This window comes from Nannospalax galili, unplaced genomic scaffold (genome assembly GCF_000622305.1).
Source record: "Nannospalax galili isolate Female #2095 unplaced genomic scaffold, S.galili_v1.0 scaffold872, whole genome shotgun sequence".
Taxonomy (NCBI): domain Eukaryota; kingdom Metazoa; phylum Chordata; class Mammalia; order Rodentia; family Spalacidae; genus Nannospalax; species Nannospalax galili.
The window spans coordinates 711,684-735,612 of NW_008332654.1; the positions used below are offsets into that span (position 1 = coordinate 711,684).

A 23,929-nucleotide genomic window follows, 5' to 3' on the forward strand; every position below is an offset into this window, starting at 1 on the left:
AGGAGGACTTGCAGGAGCTGTTGGCAATCGTCCCACGTGGGTTTTGGTGGGTAAGGAGAATAGATTCTATCAGAGCCGTTAGGGCCCTCGGGTCTTGGGAAAAGGACGGGTTATGAGTTTTCCAGTTGTACAAGTCTGAAGCAGAAAAGGGCCAATACTGAAACTGGTTTCCTTCCCCTCCTACGAGTCGGAGGGGCAGGACGTGTGTGGAATCTCCCTGTCCTCTTCTCTCTCTGAGTCGCCCCGCAATGGGGGAGGGAATGACCTCCGGTCCTTCTGCTGGGGCTTCATCTGGAACAGCCGCAGCAGCCTGCGGGGGAGGGTGGTAGGGAGGGGGATTCTCACTCAGCAGATCAGCGGGAACACTCTCATCAGGGGGAAGAACAGGCTTTTGTTTTACCACAACAGGACACAAAGAGGTGGTCGAAGGGTCCGGATTAGGGGCAGAAGGGAGGGGGACTCTTCGTGTAGGACTGAGAAAAGGAGTCACCCACGGTGGTGGGTCAAGGGAGAGATTTTCCCAAGTGACTATATAGGCCACTTGGTCCGGATGTCCCGTTAGTCCAGGGGAGAAGATCTTAGCTTTAACCTGAAAAATAACATCAGAGTCAAAACTCCCATCTCGAGGCCAGCCAAAATTAAACGTTGGCCACTCGGAGGAACAAAAGGTTATCCATTGGTGCTTCTTGATCTCCACAGATTGATTGTGAGCTCGGCTCTTAACTTCTCTCCAGTGATCTAGAGTTAAACTCAGGGGGGTGGTTAGGTGTTGTCCCATTTTGGGGTAATCTAAAATCACAATGAAACAGACAAACAACAGAAACAACAAAAATAGACAGCCGGCGACAAGGTACCGCTTAGGGCGACTCCGGGGAAGAACTGAAAAAACAAAATCAGATGGCGAGGTTGTCACTTCGCTCAGGTTCACGTATCCTTCAGATACATGCTGAGCCCCAAAATATCGTGCTCCCCAGACCATGGGGGCTGGTCGCAACCAACACAAATACACAGCAACACAGAAACACTGACACTGACTCAGGTGTGCAGCTCGGAATAACAGATGACAAGGAAGTTCCTTGTCCAGACGAGATCCACAGAAATCCTACAGATGAACAAAAAGTTCTACAGACGTGGGTCTCACAGTCCTGGAGCGTCCCCCAGGCTGGCAGGCAAAGCTTAAAGACTCGTCAGTCTTGCTTTTGCACTGCCCAGAAATACAGATGGGATCCCCAGATTCTACAGATGCTGCACTATCAACAAAACCAGACAATACAACACAGAGGCTGGCCAACTCACCTCCCCGCAAGGCTCGAATTGTCCTGTGGCTCCCTCTGACCGACAAATCTCGGTGGGACCTCCAAATGTAAGAGTGAAACCACAGAGGACAAGCCAGCCTTCGGGTTGCAACAGCAAGAGGTTTATTTAGTACACAGGTACCTGTGGGCACAAAGTCTCCTCGGGGGACTTGCGCGCCTCAGGTCGGGTTTGGGGAGCTTTTATAGGGCAGAAGCAGGGTACAGAAGCAGAAACGCGGTTATTGGTTTATTTAAACTATTACAAAATGCTACAGGGAGAGCGGGAAGCTGACTTATCACTAAGCCAGATGTTTCCACCATAAAACCTCACTTATCAGTGAGGTGGAGATGTTCCCACCATAAAACTTACTTATCAGGGGGCCAGATGTCCCAGCCATAAAACTTACTTATCAGGAGGCCAGATGTCCCAGCCATAAAACTTACTTATCAGGAGGCCAGATGTCCCAGCCATAAAACTTACTTATCAGGAGGCCAGATGTCCCAGCCATAAAACTTACTTATCAGGAGGCCAGATGTCCCAGCCATAAAACTTACTTATCAGGAGGCCAGATGTCCCAGCCATAAAACTTACTTATCAGGAGGCCAGATGTCCCAGCCATAAAACTTACTTATCAGGAGGCCAGATGTCCCAGCCATAAAACTTACTTATCAGGAGGCCAGATGTCCCAGCCATAAAACTTACTTATCAGGAGGCCAGATGTCTCAGCCATAAAACTTACTTATCAGGGAGTTGGAATTCCTGACCGGTACGCGACCTGCCTGAGAGACTTCATGGCTCCTGACTTTTATAATTTTTAATTTTTTTTCAAAAGGAAGTGAAATAAATGTCCCATTTATAACTGAACATTCAACAGTCACTTAATCTCAGCACTTTGATCAGTTTTGAATCTCTGCCCACTGCAGAAGAAGCTTCTCTGACCAAAGCTGACAGCATCACTAATCTGTAGACATTAAACATAATTATTTAGAAGGCAGGTTGACAGGCACATGTCCATTTAGCTAAACAACAGCACTAGCTTCCCTAATAGGGCCCATGACCTCCCCAGCCATGAGCTTTTGACTAGTTTTACAGTACTGTATGAATTCCCTCCTAGGTAACAGGTCTCAATTCCAGTCAGAAAGTATTCCACTATTGCATAGTGGGCTTATCTTACTAGACCAGCCGGTAAGTGTAGCAGGCAGAGTCCACAGCCGAGTAAGGTGTGGACAGTTTTCCCTCAGCAGCCTCCACAGCCCCTTCTGGCACTATGATGGCTTAGCCAACGTTGACGAAGCTTCCTTCTCAATTCCATCTTGAATTCTCTGTGTCCTGCAATCAGAGCATGTGGTGTCTTCAGTAGGGTTTCACCGTCTAGTTCTGGTCAGCAGCCAATATCAGTGACACTTCCCTGCATTATTTTGGGGACCTCTAGGGCCTCCCTGACCAGTAGCTTCCAGGGCGATAGCCCGCCCCTTAGCCCTGGGATTTTCATTCAACCTTTGGCTTCCGGAAGCAGCTTTGCTTACCTGCATAGGATACCACTATTTAAATCGTCTATAATTTGTGTGGGTATGGGTGCAAGGAGGCCAGGAGATTGTGTTAGCAAATCCTCCCGTATCACTCCATCTTACCCTTTTGAGGCAGGGTCTCACTGAACCTGGAGCTTGCATTTTCAGATAGAGGGCATGCTTAATTTTGGTTGACCTTCCCCCACCTTTCCCACATCTCTTTACGTGTGAGAATTGGCTTCCTTTAGCAGTTGTCAGTGTCGGGTGACAGCTATCTATTTTGGTTGTAAGAGGACTGCAAGTATTTAGGGGCAGCTTTTTCTTTCTAGGGCTCTAAGTGTATCTTGAACAATTTTGTAATATCCTGGGAAGTATATTGGAGGTTCTCTAAAAGAACAGCTGATAGGGATCTAGATATATTTATCTATATATAGAGATTTGGTCTGGGTAGTCCAACAGTGGTTATCTCACATTGGAGAGGATGAGAATCTAGTAGTTGTTCATTTCATGAGGCCAGATGTCTTTTTATTCCCAATGTGGCACTGAAGGCCTGATTTTAATAATTTGATCAAGAAAGTTGATCACAGGAATACCCAGAGGCTTAGGTTTTAGTAGATTGCAGATCTAGTCAAGTTGACAACCAAGATTAACCATCACCACCAGTAGGTTGGAACCTCTGAAGATTATATGGAAGTGAAAATTCCTATCTTGAATTCTTTTCCTTTGTCATCCTGTGGGATTAATGAGTCCACCTTAGTCCGTGAAATAGCATCTATATTTGGAAAGTAGTAACAAACACACCAAGTACACACCAAGTACTTTCTAGTCATTATAGGCTGCTGTCGACTGAAGATGAAAAATAATTCAGTTTTTATTATGAAGAAATCCCAAAATAGCACAGCACTGAGTTCAGAGATGCTAGTTCATTTATTGAGTGAACATGTCAGAGTACTGGAATTAGTTTCTAGACAGGAACTTGAGAAATAAAGATTAGAAGTCAACATTGAGGTCTTTCTTTAGCCTTTCCTGAAAATGTCTATGAATAGAGCTATCTGAATGTATTAACCTTTTAATGAGAAAAAAGTAGAGGACAGACTTGCCCATCCTGTAGGAGGTCTCAGAAAATTACAGATCGCAAATAATAATGCTGTGTATTGGTTGAGTGAAGGTGTTTCTTTTTAAATACTCTTTCTTAAATTTATGTTATGTGTATGAATGTTTGCCTGCATGTATGTAAGTGCATCCACGTGTATAGTGCGCATGGTGGCCAGAAGAGAGGGAGCCAGATCCCCTAGAACTGGATTTACTGGTGGTTGTTAGCTGCCATGTGGGTGCTGGGAACTGAATCCGGATCCTCTGCAAAGAACAGCCAGTGCGCTAAATCTCTGAACCACCTCTCCAGCCCCAGGGCACCTCTTTGTTACATGTGTGTGCATGTGTGGGTGCAGGTGATGGAGGCCGATCTCACATCCACCTGTTTTTCTCAAAACAGGCTTTCTCACTGGCCTAGAGCTTGTCAAATAGGCTAGACCTGCTGGCCAGTGAGCCTCAGGGATTCACCATGGTGCTTGGCCTTTTTATTGGGTTCCACTGATCAAATTCTGGTCCTGGTACTACCAACCCTAGCCCAGAAAAGAGCTTCTTATTCAGTAGTTACTTGCTAAATACTGAGAAGATAAACATCTACTTGAGACTGATGAACTTAAATGAGGTACCTTGATATAAAGCCAATTCAAGGCATTATGAAACTCATGAGCATTTTATGGCTTAAATAAAATATGAGAAAAGATCTGTTTTTATAAAACAAATATGTAGATTGCATTTCTGTTTTCTTTTAAAGGAACTATAGTGACACTGAGACGGAAGGAGAGATTTTTAATTCTTTGGTGCAATATCTTGGTGATAATTTGGGGCGAAAAGTTAAAGCAATGCCATTAGTTGAAGAAACTTCTTTACTTGAAGATTCCTCAGTGACGTTACCTGTGGTAATAATAGGTAAGTTGTTACACGTTATTTCTTTTCATAGGTTTGTTGTTTCTTTTTTGTCTTGTTTTTTTGAGACTAGGTCTCATTATGTAGCCTCCACTGGCCTGAAACTTACTATATAGACTAGGTTGGCCTCTCTTTCACAGAGATCTGTGTCCCTAATGTTGGGATTAAAGGTGTGTACCACCACACCTAGCTAGGGATTTTTTTTTTTTAAATAGATGTTCCTTACCTTATTGAGGAAATTTTCCTCTATTCCAAACTTTTTTTTTCCTAAGTCCTGAGTGAATATGTGGGTATGTTGGATTTTGTCAATATTTTTTTTCATTTGTGGATATTACCGTTATGAGTTTTCTTTTGTCTCTTATTTATTTATTTTTTTTTACATTTATAATGTGTGCGTCCCCTCATGCATGTTATGGCACACATGTGGAGGTCAGGGGACAGTTCATAGGAGTTGGTTTTCTCTTTCCACTGTATAGGTTCCAGAGATTGAACTCAGGCTTGGTTGCAAGCACTTTTCCCCAACAAGCAGCAAACCAGCCCATCAGTCACTTAGTTTTGATTTAGGAAATTGACTCTTTTTCACAAATCCTAACTCCTACTGTTTGTCTTTGTTTGATGTTATCAAGCCAAATGGTTTCTCTTCCTATCTTTTAGATACACAGTCATGCTTAAAGTCTTTCAGTGCACCTCTTAGAAGTGGAGATAATGACCCTTTCCTAGTGTCCTTAAGCTTTTAAAAATTTATGTGTTTAAGCATATTTTATTTGGGATGTTGTATCAGGCAAGAAATGGGGGTGGGGTTTTGGCTAGTTGGCTACCCGTTGTCTCAAATTAAAATTTTGTTAGAACTAATAAAGTAGTGCCAATCTGGACTAAAAGAACTATACACACATGGGGCTGGAGAGATGGCTCAGCAGTTAGGAGCACTGATTGCTCTTGCAGAGGACCCTGGTTCAATTCCCAGCACCCACATGGCAGCTAACAACTGTCTGTAACTCCAGTCCCAGGGTGTCCGACAGCCTCTTCTGATCTCCGCCGGCATTACATGACATGTGTGCACTTACCTATATGCAGGCAGTACACGTATACACATAAAATAATAATAATTTTTTAAAAAGCTTGTAAAAAATAATAAATAAAATTTCAAAAAAAGAACTACACACAAAAAAGACTCAACAAGAAATGTAGTTTAGCTTTAAAGTATGTGGACATAGAAAGTCAATATTAGGAGAATGTGGAAGTCACTGGATAGAAGAAAGAAGCAACTTAGCTTTGTAACTGCTGCTGCTTTTACTGTTTTGAGATATGGTCTGACTTTTTACCCCAGAGAGCCTGAAATTTACTATTCTGCCTCAGTCCCGAGAGTCCTGGGATTTTACTGGCACATACTACCATGCCCAGTTTGGCTTTAGAATCAAGGGAAACCTGTTAAGATTTTTTTAGGTGCCAAAAATTATCTGGATGTAGTAGGTATGGTAATTTGGGAATAGGTAAATGTTTAGAATGAGAAACTGAAAACGTTTTTCCTTTAGACAAAAGCAGACAGTCAACTGCTTGTAGGGGTAGGGTAGAGTTCAAAATTTTTCTCAACCTGTACTTGAGGTGGTAGAGGGTTTCAGAGGGAAAGGGACTCAGATTTGCTTACCACATCATAAATATTACTAGTGAGTCAAATAGAGTAAAGTAGCCTATAAAAGCATATGGTATATTCTTTAAGAATATGTCTGCCTGGAGAACTCATTTTGGAAGTTAGTACGCATAGGGTTGACACTTTAGATAGACAAGATTCTGAAAGACAGAGATGGCAGAAACTTGTGGCGGCTTTTAAATGATTAGAGAAGAAAGAACAGGTGAAGAAGAGCATCTTCATTCTAGGAGAAATGCTAAGCAGAGTATTAACATCTTTTTGCTTTCCTAAAAATAGGAAATGGACCTTCAGGAATATGCCTTTCTTACATGTTATCAGGCTACAGACCATATTTATCACCAGAAGCAATGCATCCAAACACAATCTTACATAGCAAACTAGAGGAAGCAAGACATATCTCCATTGTTGATCAGGTACTGTTTATTACATGTCAGCTTTGAAAACATTAGGATGCCGGAACAAGATGAGTTTTTTAATGTAAGCATTGTTTCTTTGTTGACAGTTCTTCATTCTAAATAACATTTTCTCTTTATTTTAGATACATAAATATATTCTGACAAGGTATAGCTCAGTAGTTTCTTGAATTTATTAGAGCAAAATTCCTAAATTATTTCTAGTGGAGTTTTTTTAAATTTTAATTTGGTATGGGTATATGTGCATCTTCATGTGAATGAGAGAGTGTGTGTGTGTGTGTGTGTGTGTGTGTGTGTGTGTAGACCAGAGGTCAACCTTGGATGTTCTTCAGGAGCTGTCTACTTTGTTTTTTGAGCAGTGAGTGGTCTCTTACTGGCCTGAATCTGCCTAGTCAGGCTAGGCTGACTGGCAATGAGCTCCAGGAATCCACCTGTCTCTATTTCTGCAGTACACAGATTATGAGCAGAGGCCACACGCCCTGCTCTTCTAATGTGGGTTCTAGGGATCAAATACATGTCCTCATGCTTGTGCAGCAAGCACTTTACCCATTGAACCATCTCTCCAGCTCTGTTAGTGAAGTTTTAATATGTTCTCTGTGCTCAAATAAATTTGGGAAGTGCTGCTTTTTATTATTTTGAATACCCTAATTGACATTGTATGCCAAAGATACCTTCAACTTTTGTTTTGTTTTGTTTGAGACCTGGTTTCCCTGTAGCCCCAACTGGCCTGTAACTTGCTATGTAGACCAGGCTAGCCTTGAACTCAGAGATCTGCTGTGCTGTGCTGGGATTAAAGGCATGCTCTACCACACCTGCTTTCATCTTCAATTTTTATAAGAATTTTGTTAGCTTTGTTTAAATCCAAACTTTGCCTGTATTTATATGATCAAAGGATCTATTAAGATCTTAAAGGAAAATTTCTGTTCTCTAACTCACTATCTAAGAAAACCACTGGATTTATATAATAACCATTACTATTAACGTTATAATTGTTTTGGCTTTTTTAAAAAAAAAAAAGCCATATACATATCTTTTTTTTGCCTTTCATTCAGGACTTAGAATACTTGTCTGAGGGCCTTGAGGGCCGATCATCCAATCCAGTTGCAGTACTTTTTGACACACTTCTTCATCCAGATGCTGACTTTGGGTATGATTACCCATCTACCCTGCACTGGAAATTAGAGCAACATCATTATATCCCTCACTTAGTTCTTGGCAAAGGTCCACCTGGTGGAACATGGCATGTAAGTATGTTTTCTTCACATTTTAGTGTACATTGAGGCCATTGTGTTGCCTTAAACCAGCTTGATTCTTAAGCATTATGATAGTACTGTTTACCACATTTTTATTTAAGAATAATTTTGGTGTTTGTTAAGTATATAAAGTAACTGTAGTTAAGCCAGATTTTATTAATGATAGAGTCATGAATAAGCATATCTCTATCCTATCTTGTATAAATTATATAGAAAAAATTTAAGGAATGTTTTTCATTGTAATTTTAAAATCAGTTACATTACAGTTTAGCAGACCTCACAGTATTTGAAAACCAACATCAATTATTTGCATTTATTTTCAAGATTTTTAAATAAAAAATGTTGTAAAAGAAGGGTTTTATTTTGAACAAAAGACATTTCTTTGTTTTGGAGCCTGAAAAGTCCATAATCAAGGTGTGCTGGTGAATTCAGTTTCTGGAAGGACTATCTTCCTGGCTTGAACCCCATTTAGTGACACATAGGCTTTCCTACATCTTTGTCAAATGCCATACTTTTATCCTTGAAAGTCTTTGCTGAAGATGCCCTTCTTACTACAGCTTTCTGAAGTGGAGGCTGTTCATCCTCTCAGTGCTCCATGTCCTGTTAGGTTGGTTAGTGCGGTTAGAGTTCTGTTTGCTTCTTGTTGCTCATAGGTAAAACATCTTGTTCTTTTGAATAGGTCATTTTTCTAGTTTTTCTACCATTCTAGACTGTTTTCATCAGTTACCAAATCTATGGCACCTAACTCATGTTCTTCCATTGTGTTCCCAGCTTTAAATATATATATTTTATTTATTTTTTATTGAAGTTTTGTGCATTTCATACAAAACATCTTCATCATATTTATACCATCTGCACCCTGTTATAGGTACCCCACTGGATTTCATGCATTCTGTTATACATGTTAAGACCTATCAAGTTTGTGTACCCAGACATCTCTCAGTGCAAGCTCATCCACTGGGGTCTAGTCAGCCTATCAAGAGTCTCTCCTTTTTAAAAGATCAACTCTCACTGGGCATGGTGGCTCATGCTTTAATCCCAGCATTTGGGAGGCAGAGGCAGAGGCAGGTGGATCTTTGTGAGTTCAAGGCCAGCGTGGTCTACATTGTGAGTTCCAGGCCAGCTGGAGCTACAGGGAGACCCTGTCTCAAAAAGACCAAAAAACAAAAGATCAGATCAGCTCTCCTTCACCCAGCAGTGATCAGTTGCCAATAGTTCTTCAGCTGAGGTTGAGTCCTGCTGTCCATTTCCCCAGTTCTATGCTGGGGAAATGTCTGAGTGTCCCCAACTTTTTATCAGCTTCAATGACTTCATATACATGATGCAGAACCAATACCTTCATCTCTTAGTCTCTTCATTCCTTTTCTTTTTCATAGCTCCAGCAGCTCAGCTGTGGATATTAGCTTTCAGAGCCACCCAGTTTGTCAGCATCTTTGTTTTTAAGCATCTTACTATGATCACAACTCTCATTCTTGCAGCTGCATTACTGAGTAACTCACATTGTGTTCATGTTCAAGTAGAATATTCCAGGTTCTTATCTTCATCTCTTTACCTGTCCAGTTTAGGGCCTATACTTCACCCATTTGAGCATTTAATTCCTTTGGCCCTGTTGTCCTTATATTAGATGGGATTAACAAAAAAGCAGTTTATCTTACTTGTAAGGGAGTGGTGAGGGGAGCAGTTGGGAAATTACCTCCATCCTCAGTTGGGCACTAAACACTACTTGGTAACCTTTTATATTTTCTAAGTAAGTTTTCAACCTCTGAGATCTCCTTTTTCATTTATATGCATAGAAACGTATTTTACAGAAAAAAAAATGGATTTGATCATGAGGGAGCCTCCACAGTTCATGGTCATGAGCTTATTTGCATTTGTGCTAATTCTTTGGTTCTTGTCTCTTGTCACAATGGTGGAGTTTTCACTTCAGCTGTATTCCTTGCTGTCTTCTCAGGGGCATTGTTTGATTTTCCCCCATCACTTATATCACTGGTTTCTCTGCCTGCTTTTATTGGTCAGTATGTAATACATTAAAATTATTTCCACCTCTGAAAAAAATTGGCCACCAGCTTAGCTGTATTCTTTTAGTGCCACCTTCTTGAAGGGTTACCTGTACTTGCTGTGTGCCTGTACTGCCTCCATGCCTGTGATCCTTAGTCCGTAGCTTACTAGCTTGGTCATTCATTTTCCACAGGAATTGTTCTTTGTATAAGTCAGTAATTGCACTTTTCCTTAATTTGATAAAGTGTCTCAAAATTTTGTGCCCTACAGATTTGACAGTGTTAATATCTAGGTTCTCCATCCTCCTTTAGTCTTGTTTGTCTTCTTACGTGGTTACTTCCTTTCAGTTACCTTTGTTGTCTTTCTCTGTGTCTGTCTCTGTGTTCTCGTTCGTTCTCTCTCTCTCTCTCTCTCTCTCTCTCTCTCTCTGTTCTCCCTCTCTCTTTGTTCTCCCTCTCACTCTCCCTCTCACACACACACACACATTCCATGCTCTAACATGTTTGCTTTAGGGAGTTGTGCCCATAGGACTCTGAAAAGATGGTGAATTCATGGTAACAGTATATTACAGTGAACGAATGAATCAGCATGAGCAGTGGGAAAAGGCCTATGGGACAAAAGTAGCGAGAAGTTAAGTGTATGATGCTAGTAGAGTAACACAGGGATGTACTGAAATTTCCCTGCAGTGTATGAAAATCCCTATGTAGAGTTGCCAAGCACAGAAACTCATTTGTGCTGTCTGTCTATCTGTCTGTTTATCTATCTATCTATCTATCTATCTATCTATCTATCTATCTATCTATCTATCATCTATCTATCTGACCTCAAACTTCTGATCTTCCTACTTTCGCTTCCCAAATGTTGGAATTACAGGAGTGCACACCATACCCAGTTTATGCAGTGCTGAGGTAGAACCCAGAGCTTTGTGTATGCTAGGCAAGCACTGTGCCGACTGAGCTACAGCTACAGACCTCCAAGGATTCTGTGTGTGTGAGCTAGCAGTGTCTGACTGACCCAGTCACTCAAACCTCTCGTCTCAAGAGCACTAGAGCCCACCATAAATCACACTGTTAGGATAAATTTACATAGTCATAGAGGTACAGAATGGCCCAAGCCTCAGGTATGCAAAAAATACGTTCTTCAAATAGAATATTCCAAAGGCTGAATGGTCATCCAAGAGACTGAAAAGACCAACCTTTCTTAGAATGTGAAACTTTAGAGTAACCCAGGCCTGCAGAGTTCATTTCTTACATAGGGTTCAATTTCTTTAAATTCCTCAAAGGACACTTATATTCTTTTTATTATTATTTTATTTATTTTTTGTGTATGAGTGTATTGCATGCATGTATGTGCACCTCCTGTCATACAGTGCCTGTGGAGGTCAAAAGAGGGTGTTGGATTCCCCTGGAACTGGAGTTATGAACAGTTGTTGGCTGCCGCGTGGGTGCTGGGAATTGAACCCTGCTCCTCTGCAAGAGCAATCAGTGCTCCTAACTGCTGAGCCATCTCTGCAGCCCCACTTACGTTCTTTTTTATAATTAGCCTGTCATAATTGGCTTTTATTTTGTCTGTAATATCCTCCCTTTCTAATGGTAGAGTCCTTGAAGCCATTACACTCTTGAAGGTGTAGTATTTTGCATACACTGATACAGTACTTCTGTCACACTTGTCCCTTAAAGACACTGTTACCCAGTGACAGCAGGCATTCATGGCATATGCATTGAAGAGGGAAGTTCAAGGCCAATTGGGTACATGAGACTGGTTTTTAAATTACATAAATAAAGCTGGGCGTGGTGGCACATGCCTTTAACCCAAGCACTCAGGAGGCAGAGGCAGGCAAATCTCTGAGATCAAGGCCAACCTGGTCTGCATAGAAAGTTCCAGGGCAGCTGGGGATACAGGGATACCCTGTCTCAAAAAAAAAAAACCAAATTATATAAATAAATAAATGAAATACATGAAATGAGATCCTATCTCAGAAACTAAATAAATAAATGAATAAATAAAATTATTATATGCCCCATTTCCAGTGCTGGGCTATGTAGAAACAGGACAAGAGTTAATGAGAAAAGAGCCATTGTTATAAAAACTGACTGAAAGAGATCACTGGGCAGTGCCTTGGCACCTTAGCTGTTCTGCTTTGTATTGAGCAAAGAGGTAAGTAGGTCAGAAGACCTGGAAGGCTCACTTCTTTGAAGATAACAGTAACCCTAATGGTGAGTCTGTTTCTTAGGCAACCACCGCTTATTTTTCTATTCTTAGAAAGTAATTATGTTGTATCCAGCATAGTCTGGACTTCAAAATTATAATTGATAGAGGGAGAAAAGCAGTTTTCTAATTTTTAAAAATCTGTAAAAGATTAAAATGGTAAAAAAATTGGAAATTAACAAATTTTCCTTTATTTAAGAAGTAAAACTACTGGCTTTTCTTTAATATGTATCTTAATTATATTCAGCATAGACCAAAGCTAATGTTGAAAATTTGTTTCATAATTGTTTAAACTGTAGGTCATGTCAAATGATGAAAGTGTGTAAAAGTTTAATTGGAATGATGTTTCAGAGGAAATATACAAAACCATTTAGGACTGTTCTGAACATGCTTTATGTGATCTTAGTTTTTACATGAGATGTGTTTGGCTTTACAAAGTGGTATTGCTTCATTGTATGTTTTTAACTGTACTTTTAATATAGAATATGGAAGGCTCTATGTTGACAATCAGCTTTGGAAATTGGATGGAGCTACCCGGACTTAAATTTAAAGACTGGATGTCTAGCAAACGAAGGTAAAGATCAAACTGTATTAGGATTCTTTGATGTATGATGAAAGGGGACTGTGAGACATTTTCACAATATTCATAAATACTGTATTGGATAAATACAAATACATATGCTGTCCTAGTTTGTTTCTCCATTGCTATGACAAAACACTCTGACCGCTACCAACTTGGGGAGGAAAGGGTTTGTCTCACATCTCCCAGGTTACAGTTCATCATTGAGGGAGCCCAAGGTAGAAACTCAGGGCAGGAACCTGGAGGCAGGAGCTGAAGCACAGGCCATGGAAGAACACTGCTTACTGGCTTGCTCCCATGGCCTATGCTCAGCCTGCTTTCTTACACCATACAGGCCCACCTGCCCAGGGGCAGTACTGCCCACAGTAAGCTGGGCCCTCCCACATCACCCAGTAATCAAGAAGATGTCCCACAGACATAGCCACAGGCCAGTCCAATGGAGGCAGTTCACCAACTGAGGCTCCCTGTACCCATGCGTGTCAAGTTGACACTAAAGCTATCCAGCACATAAGCCAAATAAAAATGCTTCTGTTTAGCAGTGCTTATGCACTAGTTCCACTTGGAGATGCTATAAAACTGCAGAGGTAAAGGACTGTTTACAGGTGGGCTTCCTATAACTTTGTTAATAAGATTTATCTTTCATGTTAAAACACTGTTTATCATCTACCTACATATCAGTTTTCATACTTTTGTCAGTTTTTAAATACGTATGTGATTTCATTTATGTATACTCCATATACATATACCTAAAGTATTTGTTTAAGGGTAAAAACTATGTGTATCATGATTGGTCATTAGAATGATAAACTAATGTCTGGTATATGCTTGGCTATTTGGGCATAAAGTTAAATAGTAATTTAAAATGCTTAAGTAAAGCCAGGTGTGATGGTGCATGCCTTTAATCCCAGCACAGCACTCAGGAGGCAGAGGCAGGTGCAGGTGAATGTTTTGAAAATTTAATCTTAAGTTCATGCCCTTAAATATTTTCAAGTGAAGGAAAATTTTTATGGATTAAACATGGAGTATAGAAAAAGGCATGAATCCTCTGGAACTGGAATTCTGGATGGCTGTTAGCTGCCAGGGTCCACTGCAAGAGCAGTCAGTACTCTTAACTGCTGAACCATCTCTTCACCCCCCAGATAACAGATTATTTTTGATCATTAAATATCTTACTTAAAATCAACTAATGAAAAATCATGTCAGTACGGCATGTGTAATAAAGAAGCATGATATTAGTTAGATAATCTCTCATTTTTATTCTTATTTTAAATTATTGTGTGTGTATGTATACATGAGTGCAAGTGCCTACAGAAGCCAGAGGTTTTAGATCCCTCTGTAGCTGGAGGTACAGGCTGTTGCAAGCTACCCAACATGATTGCTAGGAACTGAACATCTACAGAAGTAAACTGGCTTAGCTGTTGAGTCATCTCTCCAGCCCCCTATATAATAATTTGTTAATTATGTAATCTCTAAATAATACAGTTAGCTATAAATTGTAAGCTATAGTGTGACTTTCAAATATGTGTACTTTAATCCTTTTATTAAATGAAAATTCATCAAGCAGCCACCTTTCCCACTTGTCTCCTTTGTTCCCTTAGAGTCTCACTTCTATTTTCTTTAAAAAAAAAAAAAAAATTTATATGTATGAGTTTACTGACTGCATGTGTGTAAGTGTACCCATGTAGTGCAATGCCCGTGGAGGCCAGAAGAGGGGATTAGATCCCCTGGAACAGGAGTTACTGGTAGTTGTTAGCTGCCATGTGGGTGCTGGGAACCAAACCCAGGTTCTCTGCAAGAGCAGCCAGTGCTCTTAACCCCTGAGGCAGCTCTCCAGCCCCTCACTTCTATTTTCATGTCACATATACATACATGATTTTGTGTATCTGTATGAAAGCTAGGAACCACAAATGAGAGCACCCTGTATTTGTCTGGGCCTGGCTTAATTCACTTGGTTTGCATTTGCATCCATTTTTCTGTGGCATGACTATTCAATTGTGTGTATGTACATCTGCCTTATCCTCTGTTGCTGACTACCTAGGTTGGTTCCTTGGCTTAGCTATTTTGCATAGTGATGCGGTAAACACTGATGTGCAAATATCTGTGTGGCATGTGACTTGAAGTCCTTTGGGTAAATACCAAGGCGTAGTATGGCTGGGTCCTATGGAAGGTCTAAATGTTAGTTATTTGAGAAACCTTTGTGCTGATTTTCTTTGTGGCTGGAGTAGTTTGCATTCCCACCAGCAGTGTTCCCTTTTATCCACATCTTTACTAGTATTTGTTTTCTTAATAACTGCCATTCTCACTAGGATAAGAAAAAGCAGACTTTCTTTATAAAATGTGAGGATAATTTTACATTAAGACAATCCTGAAAGAACTAAGATAAGTACTTACTAGATAGAACAGTAATAATCACTAGATAGAACAGTAATAATCATGGAAACAAAACATGCTATCCTCATAGATCTTTTTCCTCTTATAGGAACCTAAAAGGGGACCGGGTTATGCCAGAGGAAGTAGCTCGCTACTATAAACATTATGTAAAAGTCATGGGTCTTCAGAAGAATTTCAGAGAGAATACTTATATAACATCTGTATCAAGACTCTACAGAGATCAAGATGATGATAGTCAAGACAGAGATATTTCAGAAAAGCATTTACAGAATCAGAAGTCAAAATTTATCAAGAGAAACTGGGAAATCAGAGGTTATCAGCAAATAGCAGATGGTTCTCACGTTCCCTTTTGCCTCTTTGCTGAGAATGTAGCTCTTGCAACTGGAACACTGGATTCTCCTGCACATCTGGAAATTGAAGGGGAAGAATTTCCTTTTGTGTTTCATTCAATGCCTGAATTTGGAGCTGCTATAAGCAAAGGAAAGCTGTGCAGCAAGGTGGACCCAGTGCTGATTGTTGGTTCTGGGCTTACTGCAGCTGATGCAGTACTGTGTGCTTACAACAACAACATCCCTGTGATCCATGTATTTCGCAGACGAGTAACTGATCCAGGCTTAATTTTCAAACAGCTTCCCAAAAAGCTTTATCCTGAGTATCATAAAGTCTATCACATGATGTGTACTCAGTCATATTCTGCAGACTCAAACCGTTTATCTGATTATACCAGTTTTCCTGAGCACCGTGTGCTTTCCTTTAAGTCTGACATGAAGTGCATTCTTCAAAGTCTCTCCGGATTGAAGAAGATATTTAAACTGTCCGCAGCAGTAGTATTGATAGGATCTCATCCTAATCTGTCTTTTCTAAAGGAACAAGGGTGTTACCTAGGCCATAACTCAAGCCAGCCAATAACATGTAAGGGAAATCCTGTGGAGATCGATGCATATACCTATGAATGTGTTAAAGAAGCCAACCTTTTTGCTTTAGGCCCTTTGGTTGGAGACAATTTTGTTCGATTCTTAAAGGGAGGGGCATTAGGTGTTACACGATGTTTGTCTACAAGACAGAAGAAAAGGCAGCATTTGTTTGTTGAAAGAGGAGGAGGAGATGGGATAGCTTAAAGCAAGTTTATGAGTGATTTGGACTGTTAACTATTAAAGATTTTTAATAGTGGTTTGCAGTGTACTCGCTTGAATTTTCTGGACTTGAATGAACTAGGAGAGCTCAAGCTATAACTCTGTTTTCTAAAGTTAACAGAGCTTGGTTTCCTGAGTTATAGTAAGATGTATCGAAGGTATCAATGTCAAACAAATAGATAGAAACACTGCCAACTTGCTATTTTTATGCTTTCATTTAAACGGAACACTCTTTTCTAACTTGGCATTTAGAGGAACTGTCCATAAATTCATATTGACTCACCTTACTCCTCAAAAGATAGTCCAAGGGCCAGCAAGATCAGCCTCCTCTGTAGCTCATTAGAAACTTAGGCTCTCAGGTACAAGATACTTGCTTAATCAGAAAATACATTTCTACAGGATCCCCAAGCTATGTGTGGATTCAATAGTTTGAGATGCACTGGTCTACATGAAAATGGGCTATAAAGTACATATGCTGGGGTAGGGCAGGAGGAGGCATTTTTAACTCAGGTTTTATTTATTTTGAAATTATCAGTTCTGTAAACCTAATTTATTACCAAATATGATGGTCTTTTAAAAATATTTTTGTTGTTGAAACTTTGGTAGGGACTTCATATTCTTAACTTCTAATAATTTCAATAATGTTGATATCCAGGAACCCACCAAGATATTTTTAGAGATTTGTTCTCTACTTAGCCATCATAACATCAAATGAATATGATTTTCAGTTCAATAAATTGTGGATGGAACTACTTATCCTTGTGTGAACATTGAGTTAATTTTTATTACTGAAACTAAAATTTTAGTTTTAAGTACTAAAATTAGAATACTGTTTGGGTATTGCCAGAATTACTAAAGGCTAATGTGGAAAATAAGATTGTAGTCTTTTCCATTCCCAAGGTGATTATTACTTTGAGATCTTTAACAGTGTCTGTTCATTAGAGATGACACAGCAGCCCATGGTTATTAGGTTTATCTGCTTGAATAGTCTTGGCTATATTTATTGTGCTTAATGTTTGCATTTCCACATAAATTGTGAAACTTTTTAGTGCCAGACAAAAGTCTTCCAGAGTTCTCCTTGGGAAATTGATTTCTTTTCAGTCTTTTCTCTTGTGTGCTCACTGAACTTCTGTTTTCAGTTTTCTTAAAAAAGTGGACTACCATGTCAGTGTTTTTTGTTTATTGAGGTGTTACGTGCTTTGTCTACCAGGATCATAATTTACCTTCAGTATAATTATTTAATTTGCTTCTAACAACTGATTCAGATCGGGTCTTAATTTGATAAAAAGCTCATTAAGTTTCACTTTTTGTAACTGTGGTCTACTTTTAGCTCATTATTAAGATGGTAACTGTGTTCAGACTGACTGCACAACCTACTGAAATTCTGCGTCTTCTGACTGTACCTGCATCTTCTGACTGTACTTGCTTCCTTGCCTGTTTTTGAACTCTGGGTTGGACTGGATGATTTTCTTAATGTCACTCTAAGTGGAAAATGACAGTATTGTAAAGGTAATTTCTCGGGGAAAAGAGCTGTTGGAGTTCCCTGCTGTCTCAGGAGATTGCTTTACCTTAACCAATAGCATTTTTGTGATGAGCTTATTCATTTTAAAATTCATTTAAACATGTCAGAGAAATCCAGTAAGCCCCTAAATAAACCCATGGAATAACATCATTTCATATAAACCCCAGCTTCCCTGCTGTCTGTCCTTCAGTACTAGCTGTCCTGCAGAGTATCAAATCCAGCCTTAACTGATGTTCCACACTCCTGTCTCTACATTTTATTCATTTCTGTGCCAAAATTTTGACTTTCTTTACACTTAGTATTAGTGAGCTCTTTTAATAAACAATGAAACTGACTATTGTAGCACATGAGCATCTCCTCCCTCCACATCTGGTTGGTATGCTTAATTTCTGCCTTGGGACCCTAAGGGAACACTCTCCTAATATTTTTCTATGAATAAACATGAGAATCTTTTTAAAAAAACATTTTTATTTTATATGTGTATGAGTGTTATACCTGTTATATGTAAGTGCACCTGTGTTGTGCAATGCCTATGGAGGCCAGAAGAGGGTGTTGAATCCCCTGGAACTGGGGTCTATTAGTGAGATAGCTCAAAGGGTAAAGATGCTTGCTATACAAATTTGAATCTGAGTCTGATTCCTGGATTCCATGGTAGGCGAGAACCAACTATTGCAAGTTGTTCTCTGACCTGCACAAGGACACAATGGCATGTACACACATACACATTATTCACACAAATACGTTTTAAAACCTCTAATGTGGTTACAGGACTGCTTGTTACATAAATCCATTCTGATTACATCAGATCTTAAAACTCCATTGTGTTTATTCATAGGGGGAAAAAGACCAATGATCCCAGTTACCCTGAAGAGTGTGTGAAAGAAGAATTAAATATTGCCTTGCTCTTGAATCACCTCTGTATTCAAGATAGTTAAGCAAATTTGTAGAAGCAGCAGGCCAAAAAAGATGACAGATAGATAAGCTGTAAAAAGGAAAAATGACTTAGAAGTTACCATTAAAAAAATAAAAGGTTTTCTGGTTCCAATAAAGTCACAATAATGAATATTGGACTTACTCTTCACTATAGTCAACTGTAAAACTCTTAAAAACCATAAAGCAATGCTTTTACACAGTACACGGCAGCCAGAACTACAGTCATCCCAGCTCTACCAGAGGGTGCTCTGCACTACAAACAGGACTTTGCTGAGCAGGGAGGATAGTGGGGGAAGCAGCACAGAGAAGCCCTGGGAATTAACATTTCCTTAAGTTCAATTCCATTCTAAAGCGCAGGGTGAGAAACATGACAGATCAGCAAGTGTGAGCTAGGGGCCAAATGGAGGCTTTGGATGCATACAGCTCAGGAAGACATCTGAATTCTGGTCAGCCAGTAGAGCCAGATCTTGTTCAGTGCTTGGGGGCATTGAACAAGTTTGCAGCTTCCAAAAGAGCATACCCTAAGAATAGGGCTGCTGTGATCATGCCTAAAATTAAGCCTTGATGGGATCCAGTAGATGGCGCCAGGCTTACTTGCCAACACAGAGCTTTCCCAAAAGACAAAATCCAGACATCACTACCTGCAACATCTGCCATAAAAATAAGCTCAGACAAGAAAATAAGCCACACAAAAGACTGAAAATTGATAGACAAGGCTTGAAATTAATAGATACATTAAGAGCAGACAATTATTTAAAAGATGTAAGTATGCTAAGAAAAAAGGTTCACAATAAGGTGGAAAAACTGAAAATGAAGCATTTTATAGCTGGAAAGTAAATTCCAATCCCAGCACACAGGAGGCAAGAGGCAAGCAGGCAGGCAGGGCTATACAGTGAGACCCTGTCTCAGATCTCAGAAAAGGGAAAGACATTGAACTGCAAGCAGGATAACCACATAGGACAAAGGGCACTGCATCTATGCATGTAATCAAATTTCTGAGAAGAGGCAGTTTTAGAAGCTGACACAGGACAGGTAAAAGTACTACATAAAAGGTTTATCCTGTGTGCTGGATAGCTTTAGTGTCAACTTGATACACCTGGGTTGAGGAGCCTCAACTGGGGAATTGCCTTCATTGGACTGGCCTTTGGCCATGTCCATGGGGCATCATTTGTTGAGTGATGTGGGAGGGCCCAGCCCACTGTGGGTGGTGCCACTCCTAGGAAAGTGGGAAGGTGGGCCAAGCCAGTAAGCAGTGTTCCTCCAGGTTCCTGCCCTGAGTTCCTACCTTGGGCTCCCTGATTGACTGTGAGCTGAGAAATGTAAGATAAACCCTTTCCTCTCCAAGCTGGTAATGGTCAGTGTTTTGTTACAGCAATGAAGAAACAAACTAGGACATCCTGTATACATATGTACATAGTTACTGAGTTTTAGTATATATAAACCAAATTGAATTTTTAAAGGGTTTTCAGTGGAATCTTGCATGTGTAAATGTACTAAAAATAAAGACTAGGACTAAATCTTAAATTGTTCATGGAAAGAGAAACTGATAAATCTTCAAAAACAATGGGAAATTACACAATTCCTGAGTAACAAGTAGACACAGATCTAGGGTTTAGTAGCATCAACTACTGACATTACCTTTATAGAAGTCCTATAGTTCTGTCCTGTAGGACACACAAAACAGTCCCCAGACAGACTTGGCAGTGAAACAAAGTCTTTAAAAACTTGGAGGTTAAAATCTTACCAATTATGACTGAAATTTAACCTAGAAATAAATAGAAATGGAAATATTGTGTCTGTTGGTTAATGGAGAAATATGGGACTTAACACATGAAATAGGGAATCAGGATATAACACAAATATCCAAATCTGTAGTGCATACAGGGAGATTTTACAGTTTTAGGTACTGATATTTTAGATAGGCTTAAAGCTAATAAGCTGCTGGGGCTAGAAAAATAAGCAAATTCCCCAAGTTTAAGGAAAGGAATAATGAAAATCAAAGAAGTAAAGTACAACAAATGGCATGTTTTTCATAGTCTTAATAGACTTGACATAGTTGATAGATCCAGTAAAATGCACACGCTCTGGTGATGAGAGTGGAAAAGAAGATGGCAGTAAATAAAAAGGAAAATTTAACATGATGAAAACTTAGAGGTACAAAGTCCTTGCAAGACATGGGAAATCTGAATAGCTATGATCAGGAATAAGGCATTCACTGTTTGGATGGGTACAGATGATTTACTAAGATGAGAGGAAATGCAGAACAACTGGAAGGGAAGCAAACAGTACTCAGAAATGTCATGTATCTAAAAACTCTAAGGAATCTATGATAAATACTAGAATTGAGAACTTAGCTAGTTCACAGGCTCCAAATTGACATATACAAGCAATGAATCTTTATTTTAAGATGACCTTTTTGAAAGAATGTTTACAATGTCAACATATTAAGTACACTAAGGATCCATTTAAAATATGAAGTCTTATAATGGAACCACAGAACAGCATTGAAAGAAATTCTGGAAAATCTAAATGAATAGATGTGTACATTGAATTTTTTTTTTTTTGTAGCCCCAGCTGGCCTGGAACTCACTATGCACACCAGGCTGGCCTTGAACACAGTTCTCCTATGCTGCCTTCTGCCTCCTGATGCTGGGATTAAAGGTGTGTGCCACCACGCCCGGCTGATTGAATTTTTGAAAATATATATTTTTTATGTGTATGAGTGTTAGGCTTGCATGTATGTAAGTGCACCTGGGTCGTGCAATGCCCAAGGAGGACAGAAGAAGCTGTCAGATCCCCTAGAACTGGAGTTATGGACAGTTGTTAGCTGCCATTTGGGATTTGAACCCAGGTCTTCTACTAGAACAGTGTTCTTAACCACTGAGCCATCTCTCCGGCCCCAGATTGAATATTTTTAAGATAACAGTTTTTATACTGATTTGTGCAAATTTCTAACTAAACTAGCTGGCTGGAGGACTTAGAGTGTGCTTACTATACATGACAGTAATTTATGCAAGTGTAGTCTGAGTGGGAGGGATGGGAAAACAGACAATGCAACAGATCAACCTGTTAGGTTAACTGGCTTTTCATAAAGTTGTCAAGATGAGAAAAAGACACTTCTTCCAATAAGCAGAGTTTATTCTTAAATTCAGTTATTCATAAAGGGAAAAATCTTACCCACACTTCACATACTCAAGTATTTGTGGAAATATTGAAATGTAAACTTTATAGACTGGAATGCTTTTGAGTCTTGGTGTTAAAAATTTTTTTTTGAAGGACCCGCAGGCCTCCCTCCGACCCGCAGGCTTCTCTCTGGGGTAAGTTGATTGGACCCTCCACGCCTTGACTCCCCCAGCCTCACTTCACCTTCCCATCTCCCCTGCCGGTCTCTCCTCCTAGCCTGGGTCCTGTTCCATTCCTTGTCTTGGTGCCCCAGACACCTGGGGAACCACCACTGCTTTTTCCTGATCTTTTTCATCCAGAGCAGCTCAGTTCCTTCTCAGGTCCCCAGGAGCACTGCTTCTGTGCCTGGCCCTGCTGTCACCTCTCTCTGCTTCCCTGGGCTTGCAGGACCCGCAGGCCTCTCTCTCCAGAGTAAGTCGATCTTGCCCTTCGTGCATTGATTCCCCCAGCCTCACTCACCCTCTCATCTCCCCCGACGGGCTCTCCTCCTAGCCTGGGTCCTGTCCCATTCCTTGTCTTGGCTCCCCAGACACCTGGGGAACCCACCACTGCTTTCTGATCCTGTGCATCCAGACCAACTAAGTTCCTTCGGTCCCCAGGGATGCTCTGGCCCTGGACCCACCCTCACCTTCCTCTGCCTCCTTGGGTCTGCACAACCCACCAGCCTCTGTCCTGGACACCTGGGCTGACCTTTCCTCTTCCTGATCCTTTGCATCCAGACCAACCCAGCTCCTCAGTGCAGTCTCCAGGGGCCCTTGGGGCTGCCTCCCGCCCACATTTTCCTTTGCATCCCTGGGTGGCACAGCCACCAGCTGCCCTAGACCAGCATCTTTCCTGGGCCTGGCTCCCAGGTCAGTCCAACCTACAAATTCCTGAGACCACAATTTGTCCTGGAGGGATCCAGACCTGAGGAGAAAGCCTGAGAGCATCTGATCCTCATCTGACTTGGGCCTCTGTGGGAACTCCTGAAGACAAAAGCAATCTGTCCACTCCAATCAAAAGAGAGAACTGGAAGCTTAGAGGAACAAGTCTTTCATGCCCAAAAAGTAAACCACAAAGACACATAAAGTTCACAAAGAGAAGCAGAGCTAAAGTTGAAGGCTTGAGTCTCACACAAGAATCAGAAATTCACGTCAGAATCAGAGAAAAAATAACATGAAAACCAAAATAACATATCCCCACCAAATATCAATAGTCCTCTAGAGGAGTACAGTGAGAACCCCCTAGAGATAATGCAGGACATGGAACTAAAAAGTACAGCTATAAACATGATAAAAGAATTCAGTGAATTTAAAGAACACAAAACAACTGAAGGAAGATAGGGATAAACTTCTGAATGAATTCAGAAAACACCTAGAAATATTGAAGAATACTCGGGCTCAAATGAAGAAGGAAGTGAAGCACTCAGTAAGCCAATTAGAAAATGACAGGAGAAAGCCTCACAATAGGATGAATGAAATGGAAAACAGAGTATCAAGACTGGAAGATAAAGTGGACGAACTAGACCACTCAAGAAAAGATTATGAAAAATTTAAGAAATCACAAGAATGGAATATGCAGGAATTGTGTGACACCATAAAAAGACCAAACTTACAAATCATAGGCATACAGGAAGGAGAAGAATCCCAAGATAATGGTCCAGTCCAATAGAGGCAATTCCCCAATTGAGGCTCCCTCAACCCAGGTGTGTCAAGTTGACACTAAAGCTATCCAGCACAAACCCCAAATAGACAAGACCAGAAAAGAAACCCTCCATGGCACATCATGGAGATAGTAAAAACACTAAAAAAAAGAGAGAGAGAGACAATACTGAAAGCTGGAAAAGAGAAACAAGAAGTCACATATAAAGGAAAACCCATTAGGATTACAGC

The 23,929-nt window shown here is 40.3% G+C and overlaps 1 protein-coding gene across 5 annotated transcripts in view; it reads left to right on the plus strand.

Moving 5' to 3' along the window:
- The window catches only part of Osgin2 (oxidative stress induced growth inhibitor family member 2), a 29,281-nt gene extending 12,105 nt beyond the window's left edge, over positions 1-17,176 (plus strand). For 3 of the 5 annotated variants that reach the window (XM_008827611.3, XM_008827612.3, XM_029560886.1), the window contains exons 2-6: positions 4,645-4,799; positions 6,721-6,857; positions 7,910-8,101; positions 12,799-12,890; positions 15,376-17,176. In XM_008827611.3, the coding sequence (XP_008825833.1) occupies positions 4,645-4,799; positions 6,721-6,857; positions 7,910-8,101; positions 12,799-12,890; positions 15,376-16,405 (1,606 nt within the window). In that variant the 3' untranslated portion in view covers positions 16,406-17,176. Of the gene's footprint in view, positions 1-4,644; positions 4,800-6,720; positions 6,858-7,909; positions 8,102-12,798; positions 12,891-15,375 lie in introns of those variants that run through there. The other 2 variants (XM_029560887.1, XM_029560888.1) reach the window with 2 other exon arrangements.
- The last annotated feature ends 6,753 nt before the right edge of the window (positions 17,177-23,929 follow it).